Raw genomic sequence first — 24,553 nt, forward strand, 5'->3', positions numbered from 1 at the left:
CTTTTTTAATTTGTTGTTCCTCAAGAGCTAGGAGAACAAGTTTGTGCAAAAAAAAACTTAGTCATTAATGTTAATTATGTTTAATATATAAAAGTCTTTGAGTTTTAATTTCCGTATGTTTTTTTTCTTTTGTCTTCATAGTCCCATAACGGAAAAAAAACAATATTGCAGCACAAATTTTCTTAAAGCCCAGGTTGTCTTGAAAAAAAGGATGTTTAAAACTTCTTTGTGTACAACAGGGTTGATGTTGCACAAGCTTTTTAAGACAAAAAGTCCTGGTGAGACATAATGGTTTAAAAACGGCTTAGGTCTCAGAGAGTAACTACAAATAAAATTTTTAGGTAGACTGGTACTTGAATTTTAATCTAAAAACACTTAAGGTATTCTGCCTTTTTGGCAAGATTTTTTGGCTAAATGCTACTAAATATTACACGCTACCTTTGTCGTTATTTAATCCACATTTAAAAGCCAAACTGGTACCAGATGAAGGGGTGTTTGGGAGCTCAACCAACTCTACTGAGTTGAGTCAAATGATCTGGATCACTAAAAATGAGCTGTCACATTGAGCGAGACTGGACAGACAAAACACAGAAAAAATGGTACCACGAGAGTTTAATGAGTGAAAGCATGGAAAACTGTACAGAACCAAAGTGGACCACTTTGTTGAAACTGACCATGCAAGTGCTTCCAGGCTTTAGATGGAAGCTTTTTGAATTGGTGCACGCTGCCATTTCTCTATTTCATTTTTTGCCTGAGTACTTTCAGGATGCAAAAGTAGCGTACAAACTTTTGGCACAGGCATAAACAGCTCAAAACATGGCCTTTTCGCAGTTTCTCTAAGCCAGGGGTCATCAAGTACATTTGCTCAAGAGGCCAGATTTATTCTTGACGGAGTCTCTGGGGGCCAGACTTCCAAATAAAGAAAAATTAAATCTAAATTTTGTCCTGATTGACATATTATTTTATTAGTAGTTGTATTTTCTTTCAAAACACAGGACATTTTTAGGCATCACCAGTGAGATATATCCCAAAATACATACATATAATTGGCTGGAGGCCTGAAAATCCCAGAGAATGGGCCCTCAAGAATTATGATTTAGCACCAATATGAACTCATGTTTAACACTTTTCATTACTTCACTGCTTCATTCTGCTATTTCTGCAACATTTTGTGTCATGTTCAACCCATTTCTGCTATTTAATCACTCTTTCACCTAGTTTTCTGCAGTTTCACTACTTTGCCATTGGCTATTTTTGCACCATTTTGCCACTTTTAACCCATTTCTGATACTTTTTGACCATTTTGCCTCTATAACCCAACTTTCTGCCATTATTTAACTCCTTTAAACCACTTTTCTTGCCTGCCTTATCCCTCCTTTTCATTTTTGCCCCTTTGTGTCTATTTCTGCCACTTTTCATTACTTTTTTCACCATTTTTGCCACTTTTCACCCATTTCTGATTTACTTTTTGCCCCTTTTATCCTTATTTCTACGTGGTTTGCCACATTTTAACCTCTTCTCACCACTTTTCCTGTAAGTTTTTGTCCCTTTGTGCTACTTCCCACCCATTTGGATCTTATCGCTCCTTTTCGCCACTCCCTAACCCCTTTTCACCAGTTTTTCTGGCCATTTTTGCCAGTTTTAACACATTTTTTATATTTACTAATTTACTAATAATGGCTGACAAGTGAATTTCTGTAAAAAACAGATCAAATTTGAGGTCATTCTAAAACTATTTGAATATTATTGCCTTTGGGGTGGATTTAACAGCTGCAGACATTTAAAGCCAAAAGATACTCTTAAAACCACAACATCTTCTTTTCCTGCTTTTCTGAATTTAATGATCTTCTGGGGGTCAGACAGGAAGCTTTGGGGGGCCTGATTTGGCCCTCGGGCCGCCAGTTGATGATCAGTGGTCTATGCAGACGTCATTCTTGGTTGTGTCCTGCATGACGCCATCTATAAAGAACCAAAACCTGATGTATAGCTGTAAATTTTGCTGACATTAAAAGTTCATATATAGGATTTGAATGCTGACATGCATGGCCAATATGTCAGATGTAAATATCAGTAAAAATTGTAATATCTTCTGATACCAATATCGTGTCGATAATCTAATGCATCCCTTCTTTAAACTGTTAGCCCTCACACAGCACCAAAGGCTCTATTTTTATCACCAAAAACAGGGAAGTCCTAATCAGAACGTCACTTGAGTCTTATTCTCTGGCTTTTAAAACTGTTGGAAATGTTTGAGGCTATACAAATACCCAACTCATATATAAATGCAACATTATTTGTGTTTGTTTTTGTTGATTAATGTAGACTTTTCAGTGTGGAAATTCTACGTATTGTGCCTTTAAAAGAGAGAAAGTAGCAGGGGGAGAGGAGAGAGAGAGCGAGGAAAAGAGAAAGACTGTAGAGAGAGAGAGGAGTACTCTACTCCTGAAGCAGCCAGAGCAGACCAGTGCTGCCCCTGCTGGCTGAGTGAGTGTATGAGTGTTGGTGTGTGTGTGGGATTGTGTGCTTTCCTGGTGAGGAGAGGGACATCCTGTGACAGTGACTCAGACCCCCCCCCCCACCCACACACACACACACACACCCCCACACCCACACCCCTACACACACACACACCACACAGCCACTCAGACACATGTTGTTTACCCGTTTGAAGCTGCTAGCAGACATTCACCACGTGCACACACACACGAAAACTACACACCACAATCACTGAAGAAACTTTATTTTCTATATGCATAATAGCCGCGTGCGCGTGCGTGTGTGAGTGTGTGTGATGGCCCCAGGTGAAAGCTGCCTCCTGAAGAAAAGTGTGTGTGGAAGAGGGAAGGGGCCGGACCAAGAGGAGGGATGAGGGCTTGGGGTGGGGCGTGGCCACTGTGGAGAGGCGGCTCCTTTTCCAACTTAGTCCGCGAGCTTCATGTTCGCTCAGACATTTGAACACAGGACACGGAGAGGATCTCACACACTCACTGTTACACTCTGACACGGTGTGGAGTTAGCGGACATACGGACGCACGCGGGGGGGAAGAAGTGCACCTGTCCTGCACGCGCTCTGAATCCTCAGACGCTCTTTAACGGAGGATCCGACCAGACGTCCCTATGTGTGGATGGGACCAAAGTTACACGGTGAGTCCGACTTTTTACCCCCTTTTTTTTAACAAAAGAAGAAGAAAACACCTGGAGGAACTTTTAAACTTTAGACATAATTTTTATGCACTTTTAGGTCTTTTTTCATCATCCGTTTAACTTTGGTGTGTCTAAAAATGTACTTTTCTGGGTTATAATGTGAAGAAAATTAATTTGGAACAACTTTTTTTACCTTTAAATTCACTTTATCTGCTTTGAGTTTGTTTTTACCTGCATTATATTGATGCTTTGACGGTCAAAAAAGTCAGTGTCCTTTAAGTTAAAAAAAAAAAAAAACTAAGCTAAATTTTAATATTAAAGGCAGTTAAAGTTCTTTTTTTAAACTTCAAATTTAAGATTACAGTCATCTCATTGCACAATAAAAAGTTTAGGCAAAGTTCTACATTAAAGGAACTAATTTAAATTAAAGTTAGAGATTTGTTTTTTGGTTCTTGTGTTAGAAAAAGACAAGGAAAAGTCTTTTTAAAGCACTTGGACACTAAATTAATGCATTTTAATGTATTTCCTGGTCTGTTTTGGATAATTTGGTTTGTTTCATGAGTATTTTTTTCTGTTAAAAGTTTTTCAAAAAATATTCAAGACACTTTTCTACCACTTTGATTGAAGTTGATCCTCTTTTTGGGTTGTTTTTTATTCATTTATTGCCTTAAAAGTCTAAACAACCAAAAAGAAAAATAATTCTCCCTTAAATTTTGGGCCAAAGTGAAAGATTGCATGAATCCTGCCTTGACATTTTTTTGTTTTAATTTTGATTATTCTGCTTTTTTATTGTGCATTTTTTAGATTTATTTTTCTATGCTTCCTGCAGATTTCCTTTAATTGATTTTAAAAGGTGTTTAAAGCTTTTTTTTGCAGCCAGTTTGAGCGGTGCATCCCCAGTTTACATGGAGCAAAGTTAGAAATTTTACTTGTCGGGGATTTACTCTGAGTCTGAGTAGGAATTTTATTGCATTTTTGCATGCAATGGTATTATACCCATTAAAATTCCCCTTTTTTTCTCTATTAGGATTGCAAGATAATGATAAATAAAATGTCTCATCCTGAAATTTCAGGCTTTGATGCATGTTTGAAGAAGTTTGCTTTAAGAAAATTTTTATATAAACTTAAGTTGGCTGGGAAATTGTTGGATTTTTGTAGGACTTCTTGTTCTTGATAATCTGCCTTTTCCTCCTCTTGGATGAAGATGTAAATCTTCCTCTTGCTTCTGAATTTCTGCGTGAACCAATCGTGATTTTCATCTTGACTCAACTTTATACATTTCTGTTTTGGCCATCTGACCAGCGTGCAAACTCAGCTTTCCCGTTGATTTAAATGCGACAGAGCTGAATTTTTTCTTGTTTTTTGGTTTCACTATTAGTTTTCAGTGTTGCAGCTGTTATGCAAAAATTAGTTCTGCTGAAAGCTGAAATATTAGGAAGCATTTACATAAATGATCCCTCTCCTAATATGCTTCATTGTGGTGTCAAAGTGAGAAGAAATGTTGCTTAAATTATCAGTTTTTTCATGTAGTGTGTGCAAAATTGCATTTTTATGCAGGAAAATTTGGAGCTTTGTTGTTAAAAAGACAATATTTGTGAGCTCTTTATGCCTTAATTAATCTTCCTTCTCTTGTCTTATAAATTTAACTTTAAATTAAAGATGAAGACAGAGTCTGAAGCAACAAGGATCAGACTTTTCTCTGTTTTTGCAGTTCCAGGAGAATTCTACCCACATAAAGAGCATTACCCAGTATTTATAGAGCATGAAATTTGTTTTGGTGATTGCAAGAGCTCAAAAACAATCAAGATGTTAACTCTGAGGAGAAAATGATGATCTCAACTTCCTTTATTCAGTTCTTTTGGAGCTTTTGTGGTTTCTTAGGGGGTATATGCACATTTCAGCTTTTTTCCCTTCAAAAGGTGACTGATTCATCATTTTGTCACATCTCAGAGAAGACTTGATTTTCTTTCTTGCGGCTGCAGAGGAATTCCCAGATCTGAGCGTGCTCAGAGGGTCTGCTGCGTGGGACGAGCGAGCAGCGTGTTTGTCCCACTGTGGTTATGTGCCGCCGCTGTCTGTGTCTGTGTGAGAGTGTTTGTGTGACTTGGGTGGGATCGCGTTTGAAGTTTTGTTTGTGCTGCTGTTGCTGCTGTGGCCCCCCAAATGGAAAAGTTTTGGCGCTCCCTTCCTCATCTCAGCTGCCCACCCCCCTCCTCCATTACCAGCACACACACATAAATCCATGCTCACACACGCTGGGAGTGGGGATGATTTGCCGGTTCCGCTGCAGTGCCACTCTGCTTCCAATTTTAGCTTCATTCAGACACAGACGGCGTTTCCTTCCTCTGTCTTCAACCCCAGGAAGAGATGGGAGGAAAGGGGGAGGGAGGGGTGTCACAGAGGGAGGGAGGAGACTGTGGGATCATAATCTGAGTCAGTCCAATTGAGTCTGAAATCCTAATTTTCACACAGAATCTTTCACACTCACAAAAAGTTTGCTTATGCTTTCTTTAAGATGGAGAAGTTTACAACGAAGACAAGAGAAATATTAGGAGTTTTGTTTGTTTCAGAGAGAGAAGGAAAACAGTTGCTCTTTTCAAACATGATTATCGTCTTAACAGTGTGACTCTGATGGTAAAAAATCCACTTGTTGAACATTTGTTCAGCTTTTTAAGTAAGCAGAATAAAGAAAGTGTTAGAAACAGTTCATTAGATTAGATTTTTCCGGTGCAGCGTTGGGTGGAAGTGTTAAGACCGTGAGTGGACTTTTCCACCTCAGCAGCCCTGTGGGGGGTTTCCAGGGCAGCTTAGGGCCGTTCCCGACACAGACACAGTAAACTCTGAGTTTCGGGAAGATGTTTAATGGGCGGCTTATTAAACTGAATCGGTTTTCTTGGACACAACCAGCAGGTGAATCTGTGTCCATCAGGGATTTCAGAACAATGTAACCCATGCAGAGTTGTCCGTATCCTGCTCAATCTTCTTTATTTGTTTCTATCTTTTAGATTAATGTATCATAGATATACATACTATGGTATCAGGGTACTTAAGGAGCCTTTTATATTTAACTCTTAATTTGATAGTATGAGGCAGGAAAAGGAAAATTCACGACTATGAAGGATTTCTGCTTTATTCTCCTACAGATCTTGTTGGTTCACTTCATGGATATCTGAAGAGCACTTTCTTTAGAAGTCTATTTTATTGTCCATATTCAAGATAAATATAGATTGGATCACTTTTGATGCTATTTTGCTGCCCTTTAGGGCCCTTTTTAACTCTGCAAAGCACTTTCAATTTCTTTGCATATGCATGCCCTGTAGATAAACTCACCTTGCTTTGGATATTAGTAGAAACCCAAATTGTCTGTCAAGGTAAGGGATGGAATTCCAAACTGTCATTATTTTGCATTAAAATCTGTTCCATTTTTATTTTTTTGTCCTGTCTTAAACAGGGAGTAATTGGCTTGCAAATACCTGCTTTTATTTTGAAAGGAACTTTAGGTAGTTTGATGATTATGGCTTGAATTTGACCACAGAAAAAAATGAACTCGGATTAAAAAGGAAATAAGGGAACATGAAAAGGTGCAGATGACTTCTGACTTGTCCGCTGAGCTGCAGGGAAATGCTGCGATTAATCACAATTTAAAGAAATTAATGCACTAATGATAGGATTAGATTCATTACAGTTGATGCATTAATGCTGACAGAGAATTAATAAATACTGGGAAGCTTTGTATTATTTCAGGGCAACTGGGGGGCCAAATTCTGCCCCCCTCATCACTGATTGTGGTCCCTGAGTCAATATTATATGTCAGGGAATTATGAACATAAAGAAATCATTACAAAATCTGACATGAAGGATGTAAAACTGAGCTGCTGATACAACATTCTGTGATAATCTTTGTTCACAGGTGTTAAGTTTTGTGTTTGGCAAGAAATAAGTAATTTAGATGTCTATTATTGTTTCTGTGAAACCATTTAATGCATTACTAAATGCATTTGAAAAAATTTTGAGTGTGAAAATTTGAGTGTAATGTAGGCTTATTTTAATGACCTTCAAATGCGTTCATCACAATAGAGAAAGTAGCTTAAAATGCTTTATTGTGTCATTAAAATAAATATTACTATTTGTTTTACAAAACATGTTGGATAGCAGGCTAAAGTTGCCCATCCCCGGCCTAAAGCGATGACACGGTGAGGCTCGGCAAGGCTAAATAAAGACAGTGTGCCATTTTGCATTGCTTCCAAAGCATTGATTATTTTGTGAGGGGACTTCCAGGTAAAAGTAGAGCTAAGAAAGAACAGAGACGTCAGAACAACTGAAACAGAAAGGAAATATGACCAGTCATGTCTCACTTTGGCTTCAGCGGTACAACAATGGGTATTAAAGTGAGAGTCACACTTCTTCCTTGTGTCACATCCTAATAGTGTGAGAATATTTGCATCTGCTTAAGGAGAGCCTGCAAGAGAAAAAGTTGGGGAACTTGAATAATTCTCTTTTTCCCATTTGAATATAAAAAGACTCAGAAATATCAACATGAAGTTAACTAATACGTACTGAAAGTTTTATCCAATCAGTGCTGAGTTAACGGCTTTAAGTGTTTCCCGTCTGTTTCTAAAGGTGACAGCAGAGTTAGTCAGACCCCCCTTCCTCCCTGAGTCAACCCACATAATAATCACATCTCTTCCTCTCACTCTTCATCCCTTCATCTCTGTCTGTTTCCTCCAGGGCTCCCTTCTCTCTTTCTTTCTGTACTGTTAGTCTCTTATCTTTTTCCTCTGACATCTTCTTTAGTCACATTCTCCATCCTGCATCTTTCTTCATAAATCTTTAACATTTCACAGGTGATGAAATTAAAAAGATTTTAAATTTTTCTTGTCTCTTCTGACCTTCAGGCGACCTCTCATAGCTCGGCCATGTTGACCAGTGAGGGGGCGCACACCATGGATCAGGACGACACTCGACAGGAAGCAAAGATGGCGTCCACCGCCACCGCAGGATCCGGCTCAGACGGAGCGGAGACGACGCAGGTGGACTCAGACGTTGACATGGAGCTGGACGTGGAGGAGGCAGACATGACCCGGTGGACGGAGGCCGAGTTCGAAGAAAAGTGTACATACATCGTCAAGGATACAGCGTGGGAGGCGGGGCCAGACGGTGATGCGGTGACGACAACAATGACCAGAGCTGAGGCGTCGCTGCCCCGCAACCTGGCCTTCAAACACCCGGCTGACAGCAAGGAGGTCAGACTCTCTCTCTCTCTCTCTCTTTCTCACACACACACTGGCAGTCATACAAACTTTCTCTCCAGTCTCATTTTTTCTCACACCGCAGCAGAGAAAGCCGTCTGTACGCACGTGTGAGTCAGACATGGGTCATGTAATGGAGAGGGGGTCGTGTCTCGCCATAAAAACTTCACACACACACATTACAGAGACAAATCTGAGTGTGTAAAGCGCCTGAGGCTACATTTCTGCACACATAGACATTAAGTGAAGCTGTGTGGTTACAACACGACTTCATCAGCTCATAACCCGTCATGAAAACATATTTATCATCTGAGCAATTTTTAACAGCTTTATACCAAGTGTGTGCATGTGTTTCACATCACACAGGCTTACATTAATGACAACCACATCGCTTTTTTATGGAGCTTCTTCAGAATTAGATTTTGGAGGTGATAACCTGACGCATCTCCATCTTCAGGAACACCTCCTTCATAGGCATACCTCTTGGGCTTTTTGGCTTTGTTTGAAAAGACATGACAGTGGATACAGGAAGAAATCAGGGAGACAGATTTGGAAACTACGCACAGGAAGGGAGCCACAAGTTGGATTAGAACCAGCACTGCATGCTTGAAAGATGAAGAATATGAAAAATTTTGACCTTTGATGGAACAAGGCATATGATTGGACAGAACAAACCACTGGACAGAATGTGCTTGCTTACATTTATTTTATCCTTACCATAATCCCATAAATATTTTGTTTGTTTTCAAGAGACTTCAGTGATTAAAACACTTATTAAATAGTTTACAGAATTATCTTTTAGGAGGTGCAAATGGCCCGGTGGTTAGGTCGCCTATTGTGCATGAGTGGCCAAGGTTCAAGTCTGGCCTGTGGCTCCTTTCCTGTATTCTGTCACACTCTTTTATCCCTGTTTCCAATCCTACCCACTATCCTCATTTGTGAATGAAGGCATAAAAATAGATACAAATAGGTGGGCTTAAAGGAAAAAAGGTTTAAAACTACCTCACCATGCCAATAATTTCACTTTTTTTTGACCAAAGAATACCAGACAAGAAGTTGTTCCATGAGGTGACTTCTTCTGCAGTTATGCATTCTAGATGCCAGCATTAAATCTACTCAACACAATAAAAAACAACAGCTACTGATTTATGTTCATGCTACATCACTTGCCAATTACTCATATTATCTTCAGGGCTGAAATAGCCGGCACCAATGTTAAACTGATGCACTGGTGCTCCCCCTGCCATGCCTAGATAAACAAAAGTGAGTCAGGATCTTAAGAAAAATCTTAAGAAGATACTCATTCTCACAGAAAAATAACATATATGGATGTACATCCACTTTTTCCTATGTCTAAGAGGTATAACAAGTGACATAAATGCTGGATACTCAAAATGGCCAAGGGGGAAGAAAAAATAAATTGAAGCTAGGAGAAAAATGAAAAAAATGAATCCAGGGATAAAATATCAAGACAAAAAGACCTCACCTTATTTAACTGTCATCAAACTTCTGCAGCATCTCGTGTCTGCTGGCAGGGGTCACTGTTCAACACCTGAACAGCCTCAACATATCAGTCATTGTTCATACGCTCATTTTAAAGCTGCATTTTGGCATTAAATTGGTTGTAATAAAAACTTCAGCCCCTGAGATGCTTTCTATACCAAGTCCTGCCTGTTCTGCATGTTTCCTCTTCATGAAAACTCCAAAAAAAGACAAGTTGGACATAGTTTGGAGCTAAATACAACTTTAAGTTGATTAAAAAAAAAATCTGCAGCACATTCTTCTTCCTGCTGACCTAAACAGCGATCTTGTGACTTTTTGACGAACTTTAATGGATTAAGTTTGAGTTATTATTGATCGAATCGAACAGAGAGGTGAGCAAATAAAAACATCAAAGGTTGAAACTGAGGTTAGATTAGATTGAGGCACAACAAATAAAGTCAAATATGCAAAAGGAAGGGTCAAAACAGCACTTAAATATTCATAATTCTTCAGACACATGACCAAAGTAGACAATCCAGTGAAAATAATGCACACATAAGAGAAAAATAACCTCTGTCTTGCTGCTGTGAATCTATGCTTAGCAAAAAGTGCATGACTGCAGGTCAAAAGGTTGCAAGTTTGACTCCTCCATCTTAAATCAGTGAGACTGCATTGATTTTCTCATCACAAGCTTATCAACGGGAAACTGAGGAGAGAGAAGAAGTGTGTTTATGAGCTATCAGCTTATATTTATCTGGAGCAGGAGAAAGAGGAAGAAGGGAAAGGCTAAGAACAGGAGTGCAATCACAAGACAAATGAGCTGGGGTGTCGCAAAAGTCCATTAATACATCCAAGCTCTCACAAACACACTTCTGTTGGCTCTTTTTGACAGAAGAGGAAGAAAGGGGATTTCCCGAGTCACCAAGGGTTAGGGAGAGACGTCTGCATGTGGGTTCTGTTTAAGCCTGACGTCTAGTCGCCACATAATCCCTCTCTTTCTCTTCTTCAGACTTCATTTTCCTCTTCTTTCTATTTTTGGCACCACGGCTGAGACAGAGCAGAAGAAACAGAAGATAATGTTTTGTATGTTTCCCCTCGGTGTGTGAAGCAGCAAAAAGTTTTGTTTTGATGTGGTGACAAGTGGAGGTGTGACAACAAAGAGATAAAAACAGATTTTTTTAAGCCACATGCACACAGATCCACACGTAGATGTGTATATACATGCTCCGTATGAAGCTAAGCGTGACTTTGCTTCATTAATCATAGTCTGTGCTGACAGCAGGTTGGTACAGTGAGATAATGGCTCTCTATGTGTGCATACAATAAGACTTAATTGGTCTTAATGACATTTAAATAGTGGATGTGAACAACAGCATTAAAACATAAAAGATATATCTACAGCAAGATATATGGTCAAAAAATGACTGAGTGTTAATCAATTTATGACCCAGTTTTCACACTTTTATCAAGTTAAATGTCTCATAGACTTAAAGTAGCTTTGGTTGCACTGATTTTAATGTAGCCTGAAAATGAATTAGAGCAGTGAAGTCAAATTGGAAGTTGTGTAAAGGCTTGGTGTGCAACATATAAATAATGCTAAAATTGCATCATGTCTTTGTGCTTGAGAACATAACCCTGGGAAAACAATAGACAAAAGGGTGTTTTTGTCTGGATCATTGGTCCTCCTACCTGAGGTCCAGGAGGGCTGAGTGCAAGACCTTGCCTCTTCTTAGGCTGTCAGAATTGCATTTGCACATCTATTAGCCTCCCAAAATACAAGCTAAAAAGTGAGTATGGTTGAAACAAGTGGTTCTCAGCTGGTCCTGTGTCAGGACCAATCCTAATTAACCTCCATCACAACCAACAGGGCAGTCTGAAGCAAGTCAGAAACAAAGGGATGGAGACATATCCTTCAAAATAAAAGCACATTGTAGAATTATTGCAGCAAATTTTTTTGCCTGGCACACATCTGCGACCCAATAAAAATGGCTTCATGACCTTTTGGGATATTATCAACACACGTTAGAATGTATAACATATTTTGTGTGGGTAATTTTTTTGCTTGGGTCCTAATTTTAGGGTTTCTAAGGAAAATGGTTGGGAACCACTGACTTGCAATAGCTCCTTTTGGTCCCAAATGGGGATAAAAACTGAGTCCAAAAGCTGTGACATGTCTGAAAACTTTATCAAACATGTCACAGCTTGTAAACTTTTGAAAAATGTAATTTATGAAGACTTTAAGAGGAAATCACCTTAAGGATGTGAAACATTTACAGGTACTCTTACAAAGATCCAAGATAGTAATAGAAGAAGATCAAGCTTAACATTTATGTAAAATGTTGAATGATAGGCAAGAAAAAAAACACTTTTTTTGCCATTTTATACAGTTTTATCTTGCAGTATGTAAATTCCACCACCAGGGGGCTCTAAATCAAAACAATAACAAAAGCTGACTAATGGAGACACTAGCTTGTCTCTGCTGCTTAGTTCCTTTTTTGGAACAATGACTTTGTTTAACAATAAGGTGTGTTTACTAAACTGTAAACTAGGGAGGGGGAAAAGCTGCTAAAAGTAACCCACCTCCCCCTCCTAAAAAAACAAGAAGTGAGCAGCAGTGGTGGGAAAAGCTGAGCAGCACCTCTCTACTTGACCTGGAAATGTCTAGTGGGCCCAAAAGGCTTTGAGGGGAGTTCCCTGTGACAGGGGGTGACATTTAGTGGTTGTAATTACAGCCAATGGCAGATTATAATCATGGTCCATGACTAGAAAGTAGCACAAAATATAAATGAGGTACAGCAACAGAATGGCAGCTTCCAGTAGCAGCTCATGCTGCATAGTGAAGCATTCTATCATCCAGTATTTTCACAACAAATTCCATGTCTGGCACGGCAGCTGTGACAAACCACGTCCTGTTACAACTATAAAAATGTATAATTTCTCTGCTTTTAAAAATGTTAGTTCTAATTGGTCTAGACATTTCAGTGCAAAAACTCATGCCTTTAAAATGTCCCAATGTGGTAATCACTGCGACTACGCTCAAACGTAGTACATAAAGATCTCCTGATTTCAGACTACCCACTTCAAAGTGCCTTAAGTCTTTTGTCTGACCGGCCTCTGTGTGCGTGTCATCTTGCAGGTGGTCGGCGTGTGCAGCAGGGAGTACATCCCCAAAGGAACTCGCTTCGGACCCCTGGTGGGCGAGATCTACACGGCCGACAGCGTCCCCAAAGACGCCAACCGGAAGTACTTCTGGAGGGTGAGCCCACAAACACAGACACTTCCTCAGAAGCCAGAGGGACCCCTTCCTGTGACGTCACACACATTTTAAGTCAGTCAGTGGAACAGGAAACAGGCCTGGATGTGTTTTTTTTCTGAACGTGTCTGTGTGTGAGAAAGCGAGATGGGGATGTGATGTCATCCCTGCATGAATAACATGTCGCTCTTTGGTTCCTGTAACACACAAACACTATTCTGCAGAATACACTCCACCCATCACTACCGGTAACTGACAGTGAGAGTACACACACGCTCACTAACCACCTACCTGACCAGCGCCAACGTTAGTGAGTTTATGTTTGAGAAATCAACCACAAGCAGACTGTCAAGTCAGAAAGGTGTTCCACTCGTGATCGACTCTCTCACTTTCTCATGCACAGATACTGGTTAGAAAAGACAGAGCGATCTCTAAAGAGGATCTCCTCCTTCTTGCTCTTTGAACGCAGTTTGAGGTAGATGAAGGTGGAGAAGGATGGAGGAAATGATGAAGGATTAAAAGACAGGGAGATGAGAAGATGTTCTAACCAGGAATCAGATTGAGCTGGGTGGAAGTGAACAGTCACTTAGTTTGTTACTTTTAATTTGGTAAGTTCCTAATCTACTCATGAACTCTTTTATGATGTAATGTAGTCATTTAGTTAGTCAAATTTTTACTAAAGCTCGTTGGCAACTTATTTTATTGCAATTTTAATCAAAAACGTACTCATTTACTTCTTGTCTTAGTCATTTTTTTGTCAGTTAGTCATTTTATGAACTCTCTAGTAAATCTTCAAGTATTTGGTTACTTTCAGGATCGGCAGTGACTATGAAAAGTTTGATGGTGGTTCTAACACACCTAGAGACTATTTCCTAACCATTATGCCTTTACATAACAAAGAAGAAAAAAGCTGTATTTTTTGATAGGGATGCACAAAAGTACTGGTATGATATTAGCTGAAAAAGTGAATTATTGTTATGGTAGTTATAAAAATATAATATCCAATATGGAGAGGGGGTCGTGTCTTGCCATAATATCCAATATTGTGCCTCACTAATTGATGATACAGCTGTGATTTTATGCGATGACACTAAGTTTGCTTCTCTTAACTCAAGGAATGGTCCTTTTTACGAAGTTTTATGTACAATTCTAAAAAAGTTAGGATGCTGTGCTAAATGTAAATAAAACAGAATGCAATGATTTTCAAATCTCTAAAATCCATGTAGCATATTTTTTGCAGATTGGTAAACTTTTGTCCATCTTCTTAGTGACTCTGCCTCCTTTTATGCTCCAGCTGTTTTCATTAGTACCACTTACATTTCCAGTCCTTTGTTGCCCTGTCCCAACTTTTTTGAGATGTGTCCCTGCCATCAAATTCAAAATGATTGCATTCTGATTTTACTTACATTGGACACAGTGTACCAACTTTTTTGGAGCTTTGTTTGTAAATAACCAATTGAATGATGGTACTGTCCTGGCAAAAACAAGAGTTGGATTGCACAAGCCTGGAGTGAAGCAGTGCTAAGTTTGCTAGCCTGTTAATGACAGTTTCTATTGTGTGTTAGCATCAAGCTATCATACTCATAGAGTACGTATATCCCAGTCCAACTGTAAGAGTTTTCCTTAGAATAATTGCCAGTTTCTTTGAGAAGAATTTTTCTAAAAATTTGCATTTTTATTTTTACAAGTCAAGTTTTTTCACCATTATGTGGCTACCAATAGAGAAGGTAATCTTTGGGACAAAATTCTCAGCTAGTGTATCTTAAAGAAAGTCAATGTAGGGATGGGAAAGGAGGATTTAACCATCACAGAAGCAACATCTACTTATCTCTACTTAAGCATTATAATAAAGGAGGATAAAATCTTGATTTATTTTCCTTTTAAAAATGAAAAAACAAACTCTGCTATTTTCCTTAATAGATAAAATGATTCTAAAGCTTTTCGCTTCTTGCGTTCAGATCTACGTAGACGACGAGTTCCACCACTTCGTCGATGGCCTGGATGAGACCCGCTCTAACTGGATGCGGTACGTGAACCCAGCCCACTCGGCGGCGGAGCAGAACCTGGCAGCGTGTCAGAATGGCATGGAGATTTACTTCTACACAGTGAAGCCCGTCCCCGCCGGCGCTGAGCTGCTCGTTTGGTACTGCCACGACTTCGCCGGACGACTGCACTACCCGCCATCTGGAGAGCTCATGATGCAGAAACTCAGTAAGTTTATGACTTTTAAAAATATTTCCAATAGCAGTGAGGATATTCAAGGGGAAACTAGATGGAAAGAGAGGACAGAAATGGGAAATTAAGAAAGTTTTCAGGCCTCAAAGTTGGCCGGTTTTCATAAATGTCATAAAATTAATAAGCTGTGTTGTCGTTTTTGTGTCTTGAGTGTGTCCTGTCGCCGCTCTTAAACCCTGACCGTGTTTTTGAGTGAAGCCGTGTCTCCTTCCTCTCTGAACGTTAGCCTGTCATTATCTCACACGCAAATACACAAGAGTACAAGACCGACAACCTTTCATCTCTGTCAGTGCCATCGCTGTATTTGTCTATGTGTGTCTATGAGTGTGTCAGTGACAGTGTAATTACACAGACAGTGGGGGATATGGCCCCTAATGCCACAGTCTTACACTCTTAAAGAGCCGCTTTTAACATGAAAGCTCACACACAACCTCAATAAAAGGAGTGGAGACAGTGTGTGCGTTTGCATGACTTTAGTGTGTCACTTCAGTGACCTTTTTATGATGAAGAAATATAGAAAACGACTTTTTACCTTTAAATGAAAGCACAGGGGTCTAGCTTTGTTAAGGAGAGACATTTTCTTCATTTATCTTTAGCGGGCACAAATTCAGACATGAAGCCCTAACTTCCCCCAGCCTTCATTCATGACACAGCACACTAAGTGCACTTATCCACTTCAGCCAACTGATCAAAGAGCGAGCGAGCTAAGAGGAAAACAAAGAGAGAGAGTGGGAGCTGAGGGCTTTCCAGGTGTGTCTGCAGGCTAATAGCAGTGTTAAGGTGGCAGAGGAACCAGCAGACCCAGCCTGGGCGACTCCACTGCCCAGGGAAAAATGCGCATAACCTGGGGCACGGAGGCAGGAGGCACCACCTACCCCCGTCCTTCCCATAGCCTCTCCCCCTCCTCCGTAGCCTGAGTATGTGTGTTTATACAGTATATGTGTTGTCTTTAATTAGCTTCCTCTGTCATTTAGCCCCACAGGCTCCTGTTGACCTGCCGGTGACTTGAATACTGATATTTACCTGCAGCTGAAACACTCACTTGTAGTTTTGCCTTTGTTTTAAAGCTCCAAATAAAGCCTGGGATGAAATAAGAATTCAAATACTTAATACTACAGTTAAGTTATTGATACACTAATATAAAAATACCTACTTTGTAGTGAGTTTGGCTTTTAAAACTGACCTACTTTTGCTGCTAGAAAAGCTATAACTCATTTAAATTTCTTTAAATGCCAATTGATAGTCTAATTTTTAGTAATTTGTTGCATTTTATTGCTTGATATAATTAAACTTGATTCAGACAAAAATGTCAGAAACCCTCGAGAGAGGGGTTGTTGAAGCAGCTTAGATTTAAATAAAAAGTAAAACAACAAGAAATCAACAAAGAAACTATTTTTAAAAACTAAAATTTGAAATTAGTTATTGAGTAAGTTTGAAGCTAATTATATTTAATCACTAAATTTCAACAGTTGATTATGACTGGTCATATTTTTTAATTGCAGGTTTAAAATCCAATTATTTTGCATTTCAAAACAAATTTTTAAGTCCATATTGATGATTTGAAGCAAATCTTCTCCTTGTCTTGATTAAAAAATCAAATCAAGAAAAGGATATATTATGTTAAATTGATTATGGAAATGCACTGCTATACTGCACTCTTACGTATAAAGAAATATGCGGGAGCGTAAGTACAGAATAACTCACTCATGTCCAGTGATTCAGGGTTAATGTTAGAGCATTTATACTTTTCGGGACTTCATGTTTATTCGTTGAAGTTACCCATTTTTTCAATAAACTGTTCTTCTTTGTGCTTTTATTTTGAAATGTTTGCTGTATTAAGTTAAAAAAATCAAACTTAATTTGCATAGCACTTTTCCTTAAAACAAATTGCAGAAAACAAATTATTAATGACCCCAACCTTACCTTCCAATCCATGACGAATATACATTCTTTTATGCTGCAATAATGGAGTTATAAACCACTAGTTTGTATCTAAAATTTTGAAAAAATTCTGATTTCAAGCACAATATTGTAAGCACAAATGGAGCAATTTAATTGAGTCAAGTGATGGACTAACAAAAAGATAAATGGAAATCACATAAAGGATATGTCCTTCAAAAAATGTTAAAAAAGAGTAGTATTTAGTTTGCAAAGAAACCAGCATCTCAGCCGGTTAAATACAGAGAATTTAACTGATCAGCGTTTGTCTCCTAAGATGACTAAAACTTCTGACTGTTGGTGTGGCGCCATCGGAGTTAAAGTTTAACAGCAGTCTGAAAAATCTCATATGCTGAGTAAAACTGAGAAGAAACCACAATCCGTCTGAGTAAGAAAACGTTAAACTGAAACCATGTTACAAGGGCAAAAGGTAAGAGAACAGGGAACTGTACTCTCATGAATCCTGGATGAAATAAAGCCCTCCAGTCATTGAAGTCAGCTGCTTACACTGGGCCATGTCTGGATTTAAAAATGTCTGATGTCTCTTATTAGACTCAGATTAAAGCATGTATGACAGTATTTATAATTTCTGGTCCAAACCCAGCAACATCTTGTCTTAAATTCCAGAGGAGTGTGAAATGCCTGCTGTTATCTGTATCGTGTTTTTCTCTCTTTCCAGCTCAGTCATAGCCAAACCAGACGTGTGAGTGTGTTGACATCTGTGAGTGTGTGTGCGGTAGAATGACTGAGTATGCACCGCAATTTCAGTCCCTCACTTTCTCCTCCTCTCTCCCTTCTTCTCTCGCTCTTTTTTGTCACCGTCATTTAGCATTCTTGAAGTGTTAGCACTTTGAAGCACCTGTCCACCATGTGTGTTTGTGTGTCGTGTTCAAAGGCCTACATAAACACTCTCTCTCCTGACACAAAGTCATAAGACATGCCGACACATTTGCACCCCCCTTTTCATCTCAGACATATGGTTGATCATGGGGCAGAGCAATATATAGTCTTCGGATATATCACTATAATTTCCACTCATTATTGGGGCATGAGGCATGCTTTTCTTAAAAAAAATCAGCCCAAACCTAAAACTCTGACAAAAATTAACATTGATAATGCTTCCAGATACAAAGGGAATTTGCTCTGAAGTGCAACCCCTCTGCTTTGATGGGCCACTGCCAAAAGCCTGTTTCACCTTGATTTATGAAACTTGGTGTGCAGATGCAGCTTGGGGAGATTTACAAAACCCCTAATGTGGTCATGGCTGTAGCTCTTACAGGAGATAGAATATTTTGGTTACATTTCCCAATTTTTGGGTGGTTTTGCCCATTTCCAGAGGTCATACTTGGGAGAACTAATCCTAGACACCCCAAACTTTGTAATTTATTGTTTTAATAGTTAAAATTGCAGGCAATTGAGGGATTTTCCTCACTCCTTGCCAGTTCTACCCATTTTTCCAAATGCTTCTACATTTAGACTGTGCTTTCTCTCTCTCATTTCATTCAGATCCTCTTAACATGTGGCATTTAAGAATATTGAAAATGTAAACAACCTCAAATGTTGCCGATGTTTTGGTGCACTTTAGACCCATGGTTCTCAACTGGTCAAGCCTCAGGACGTACCTGGTCCTCATTACTCCCTAAAAATGCAATAGTCTTTTGCTCCAATGTGTTTGCCACTTAAAAAGACCAGAGAGAGAGAGTAAAGTGGGAGGAGAGAGTGGTAGAGGTAGAGGAGGTGCACCTCCCACCCCCTCTGTTGACTGCTTGAACTTCCTGGCAGAAGGGCTGTGTTGACAGATTGATATCTCCAAGATGGCGGCCCTGTTTGTTTTCTGGAAAAGAAGGGAGGAGGAGGAGGAGGAAGGCTAACTGATAACCTCAGTGTTTACACACTGCCGCTATACTACTGATGCAAGGGTCACTGGCTATGTGGAGAGGAGGGGAGTTGAACAAATTTCATCAGCACTGCCACTCAGGATTACCTTTGACAAGCGCCATCTCTCACACGCTCACATGCACTCCCCTCTGTGCGACCTTGTGGTAAAAAGTTGACTGGGTAGTAAACGAGCTTCTAGATAATAGACGGCGCTTTTTAAGGGCGGTCTGCAGCCATTTAACAGCCAAGATGTCCTGCTAACTGACTACCCAGGGCTTTTAGAGTTCTCCTCCTAATCCACTCTTTCATCATGCCGCGGACAAAGAAGGTGTGAGTGACTGAGGAGGAAGCTCTCTAGTGTCACCTTTGGCCCGGACACAATAGCAAACGGCCACTGGAGTAGGAGTTTGATCAAAAGTACGTTCTCCCAAAGAGAGAGAGTCAACAAATCAGACAGAGGCCTTTGTGTGCAGGCGCCTCTGTTTGTGTCACACGGTGGAGGCCAGGCTTTTTCAGAGGGTTTCTCCAGCAGGAAACCTTCCATCAGCCCTGCCATCACTTGGATTTTATCTTGATTTTATAGGCAACACACATCCACACAGGTAGAAGCACACACAATGCCCAAAGGCAGCCGTCACGCCTCACTTCCTTTCTTCTGCCCCCACCCTTGCCCCTCACGCTCGTTCGTCAAGTCTGTCACCTTAATTGGCCCACTGATTTACTTGTGGGGTTCCCTTACCCCCCTATCCCACATACACACTCTGATGGAGAGGTTTATCTCTGCAGAGAGGGATCAGTTTGAAAGACATTTGGTTATTTATTTGAGATTTTAAGATGCCCTTTTTCCTTGCAAGTACTGATCCCAATACTAAAGCCTTTCTTACACATGCAACCCTGACATTTTCCAGACTTTATTGTTCACTCTTGCCCATGAGTTTTTCCTGCAGTTTTCCAAAAATTGCCCATTTTTCTTGCCTGCATAGAAGTACTACTCCTAGAAACAGCAGTAGGCTAAAAATATTTTCATTTGGATTCAAGATTGGATCAACTTAAGTGCTTATCTTGTTGAATAAATGGGGTAAAATTGGAGTGATTAATTAATGGGCCCCCCAGGGAACTAAGAGGCCCTTATCCTGAGCAGTTGAACTCCCACTGACCTCTTCCTTTCTCTCTTTGTCTCTCCAGAGCAGTCCCTTTTGGAGGTGAAGCAGCAGCAGGTGAGCAATGAGGAGCGTTCAGTCGAAGCCTCCAGCCCGTCCCCAGTTGCAGTGACCCCCAACCCGCCCAAGAGGGAGCACAGCGTCCTCTCCATTCTGCGTGGCACCTCCTCCTCATCATCCACAAAGAGGGAGCCCAGCAGACCACTCCCCACCCGCCCTCGCTGTGCTGACAGCCCTGAGCGCCTTCTGTACCCCCGTGCCCTCTACCCAGCTATCAGGCCCCATCCTCACGTCACTGAAGACTTCCTTGGGCACAAACCAGCCCAGATTGGTTACCCTATGACTCGCTCACCTGGAAACCAGTCTTCAGCCACACCTAGCCCATCGGCGAGGAGCAGCCCGGAGAGCAGCCCTCAGGGAAGCCCATCAGGTCCATCCCCTGCTTCTTTCTACCCCTCCAGACTTGGTTCCTATCCTGGTTATTCTCCACCATCTGCACCCCTCTCTTCATCCTTCTACCCTCCAGGAGCTCCTTACTCACGCTACCTCCTTCCCCATCAGTACCCTCTGCCTGGCGGTGGTGTTCCCACAGTTGGAGGAATCTTTCCAAGCATGTACCCTTTCTACAGAAGCCTCCTGCCTCCGCATGTTCCCCTTCTGCCGTCTGACACAGCAGGACGGCCATTCCTCATGTCAGAACCAGTCCATCCTTCCTCCATCTCGTCCCACAGAGACTTCCTCCTCCCTGGGCCTACCAGTGCCTTCTCAGCCGCCACTTCTCTAAAGGATAAAGCAGGGCCCCATCACCCTTATCCAGGGCATCCTCATCCTCATGGACCCTCTCATGCACCCTCCAGCGGCTCCCCAACAGCAGGCACAGCCCCACCCACTGAGCGGGTGCCCACCAAGCCTACCTCAGCCCTTCTGGGTGATACAAGAGATGAGGAGGCCATGAACCTGACCAAGGTGAAGCGCGGCATCGGATCAGCAGGCTACAAGGCACTGCCATACCCACTAAAGAAGCAGAATGGCAAGATCAAGTATGAGTGCAACGTGTGCAGCAAGACCTTCGGCCAGCTTTCAAACCTGAAGGTGAGCAAAAATTCATTTAACTGAAAATGTGACTCTGATAAACCCACTTGTATTTCCATTAAGGTCAATGCCTAAACAGACCCTTTTCCTTGATTGCTCAGGTTCATCTTCGAGTGCACAGTGGCGAGAGACCCTTCAAATGTCAGACCTGTAACAAAGGCTTCACCCAGCTGGCTCACCTGCAGAAGCACTTCCTGGTTCACACTGGGGAAAAGCCACATGAATGCCAGGTGAGAAATCGTGCTATGGATGATGCCTTATCGTTGGGCTGATTTCCTGAAATGTGGCACGATATGAGGGTTGGATTGTGGTCGCTACAAGCTTCTGACTTATTTTTGGTCATCTTTGCTCTTCCAGGTCTGTCACAAGCGCTTCAGCAGCACCAGCAACCTGAAAACTCACCTACGCCTCCACTCAGGAGAGAAGCCCTACCACTGCAAACTCTGCCCAGCCAAGTTCACCCAGTTTGTCCACCTTAAGCTGCACAAGCGCCTGCACTCCCGTGAGCGTCCACACAAGTGCCCCCACTGCCACCGCCACTACATCCACCTGTGCAGCCTGCGTCTCCACCTGAAGGGGTACTGTCTGGCAGCTAACCCAGGCCCTGGCAGTCCAGCTGTTTCCAGTCAGGCCACCTTGGAGGAGATGCAGCGCGCCAATGAAGAGATTGAGCGCTTTGACGTCAGTGAGCATGCTGAGCGGTTGGAGCAGCTTCAGGGCGGGGTGGAGATGGAGGCCATGTTGGAGAAGCAGGTCTTAGGGATGATGTGGAGGGAGACGGACCTCAAGTCCTCCCACTTTCATCCCCACCACAAAAGCGGGCCAAATGAGCTTCTGTCTTCGGGTTATGGTGTGTACGAGACCCCAACTGAGACATCAGTCATCAAGATACGACGTAGCAGCCCCATCTTACCACTTCCTGTCAATGTCACCATCAAGCAGGAGTCAGAGGATCATGCTTAAGTGACATTTAAACCAAAAGACATAGGGCCGAGACTTTATGGCTCAAGGCGGACTGGGTTGCCAGGTACAACAGTTGTAAATAATTCTCTCTTTACCTGGTTATCATCAGGAGTGACACCAAAAGGACTCCAGGTTTTTAACCTATCAGGGACTCACGTACTCAGGGCTCAAGAGACACTGTCCCATGACTACTTAGCAGTTTCAGCGATCATTAAACTTAAAGACAATCATCGACCCAGGACTTACCTTTAATGTAATTAATATAATGCTACTATCATTATTGATGTTGAATTATTTGGTCTTTATTTTCAAATGCTTTTGTTTTTTGATCAGTTAGTTGTTATATAATCTCCTTAATTTATTATACTTTTTATTTGTTGTCTTCTTAAGCAATAAGTGGAAGGGATGGTTACACTGACGGGGTGAAATCATTGTAAAAGACATGTTTTATTCTTGATGTTTTTTTTCTCTTTGTGGCCATTTCTCTGTAGATGACACACTCTCTATGCCTATATCCGTCCTGCAGCCTCTGACCTATAGAACCAGGGGTGTCCACTCTTCAGGGTTAAATCTATTTAAATTTAAAAAGTAACTAAAGCAGGTTAAGAAAGGGTTGGAAAACTCGCCACATTGATTTGTTGATTTAGCAACAAGTATAGTGGCTGACAAGTGCAACAAAGCTGCAATGGCTCAAATGCTTCACAAAAGGAAAAATAAGCTGCAAATTCAGAAATGCATGCAAAGATGAGAAAAATGCATCAACCTAAATTTAATGCAAATTCAATATGTGCTGCAGAAAAACTTTTGCAGCCTCTTTTCTAATGTAAATCATTTTGGCAGTTGCAGGTCTTTTGCACTTGTAGCTCACTTTAAACAACAGCTTTATTTCAACCCTGCTTGACAGCGTCCCTTAAGTATGTCCTTTTCTGATGCCTACCTTAATTTAAATGAGACAAAAAAGGGCATTTTATTTGTATATTTTTCCACAACGGTTACCTCAGTGTGCATGTGGCTTGAAGAATGCGTGTTTGAGTGCTTGTGTGAGTGTTTAAAGGGACAGCAAGAGGTGGGAGCTTTCTATTTATTTGCGTTTTGCTACTTGAAGGAGAAGAAGAAACCAAACTGAACTGGAGTGCAGCTCTTCATGTGGTCCAAAGGAGCGGCACGGCCCGCTCAACATGTAGCACATAACGGACTCGGGAGGTTGGCTAGCCAACCCCTTAGTCTGTCCTTTTGTTTTACTTTTCTACAACACTGTTGTCATCCAACGGGGAGGAGAACATCCTCACATTAAGGGATTCACACTTGACGCTAGTTACCAAAGTTCACTTGGCTTTAATTTATAATGCACACCAAAAAAGAGGAAAGGAAAATCAAAATAAGGGAAGAAGGACTTGAGGAATCAAGATGCTGAAGAAGGGAAGATGTACTGTGTGTATATGATGAAGTGCTTGCTCTGTAGCTGTCGTCTCTTGTTTTGTAGATGTTTTTGTTTAATTTTTTTTTTTGGTTGAGAAGCAATGCCCCATTCTTGAACCCCTCCCGTCTGCCATCTTGAAAATGAACTGGCATACACCAAAGCACCTCGGCCTCCTTTTATGCACTGGCCCCTCCTCTTACTTTATAACTTCAGTGCCGATGCTTGCACCATTTACACTGTGTACAATATCAATGAAACTGGTCATGATGGCATTAAGATTGAGCTTAATGTTCCCAAAGCAGCTGTGACTTTCTGCAGCAGTTGCACATCAACGTAAACTCTGAATTTCTTCTGTTTAATGATCTTTTCTTTCTAATGTTTGACCAAAGCGGCTCTTTTTCTCTGACCTGAGCTTTAACTCCCGAGGAGAATCCCCGAAAGGACTGTCTCTGTTTACATTCTGGTTTACATCGTTATTTATGTGCAAAAATGTCAAAAAGTGTAAATTATGATATAAATGTTCACTGCTCTAATCTAAACCCTCTGGCTCTGTGTCTTTTATTCTTATTTCCAGTTTTTTAAAAATCTTCAATGGCATTCTTGTCAAAATTTAAAAATCTTGTGGCATGGGTTGCCTAGCAACACATCCATGATGTCCATGTCCTTGAAGCCGGTGGCTGAGTTCCAGAATCAACCTATGGCTCATGTCTAGCAAGTCATCCCCCAGTCTCTCTCTTAT

At 41.0% G+C, this 24,553-nt stretch overlaps 1 protein-coding gene across 1 annotated transcript; it reads left to right on the top strand.

Moving 5' to 3' along the window:
- The first annotated feature begins 2,969 nt into the window (after positions 1-2,969).
- On the top strand, positions 2,970-24,336 carry prdm1a (PR domain containing 1a, with ZNF domain). Its single transcript, XM_041792433.1, has 7 exons — positions 2,970-3,144; positions 8,040-8,387; positions 13,012-13,131; positions 15,087-15,339; positions 20,365-21,431; positions 21,533-21,661; positions 21,789-24,336. The coding sequence occupies exons 1-7, from the start codon at positions 3,118-3,120 to the stop codon at positions 22,392-22,394; spliced, it is 2,550 nt and encodes an 849-aa protein (XP_041648367.1). The 5' UTR covers positions 2,970-3,117; the 3' UTR covers positions 22,395-24,336.
- Positions 24,337-24,553: the final 217 nt, after the last annotated feature.

Source organism: Cheilinus undulatus, linkage group 8, assembly GCF_018320785.1.
Source record: "Cheilinus undulatus linkage group 8, ASM1832078v1, whole genome shotgun sequence".
NCBI lineage: Eukaryota > Metazoa > Chordata > Actinopteri > Labriformes > Labridae > Cheilinus > Cheilinus undulatus.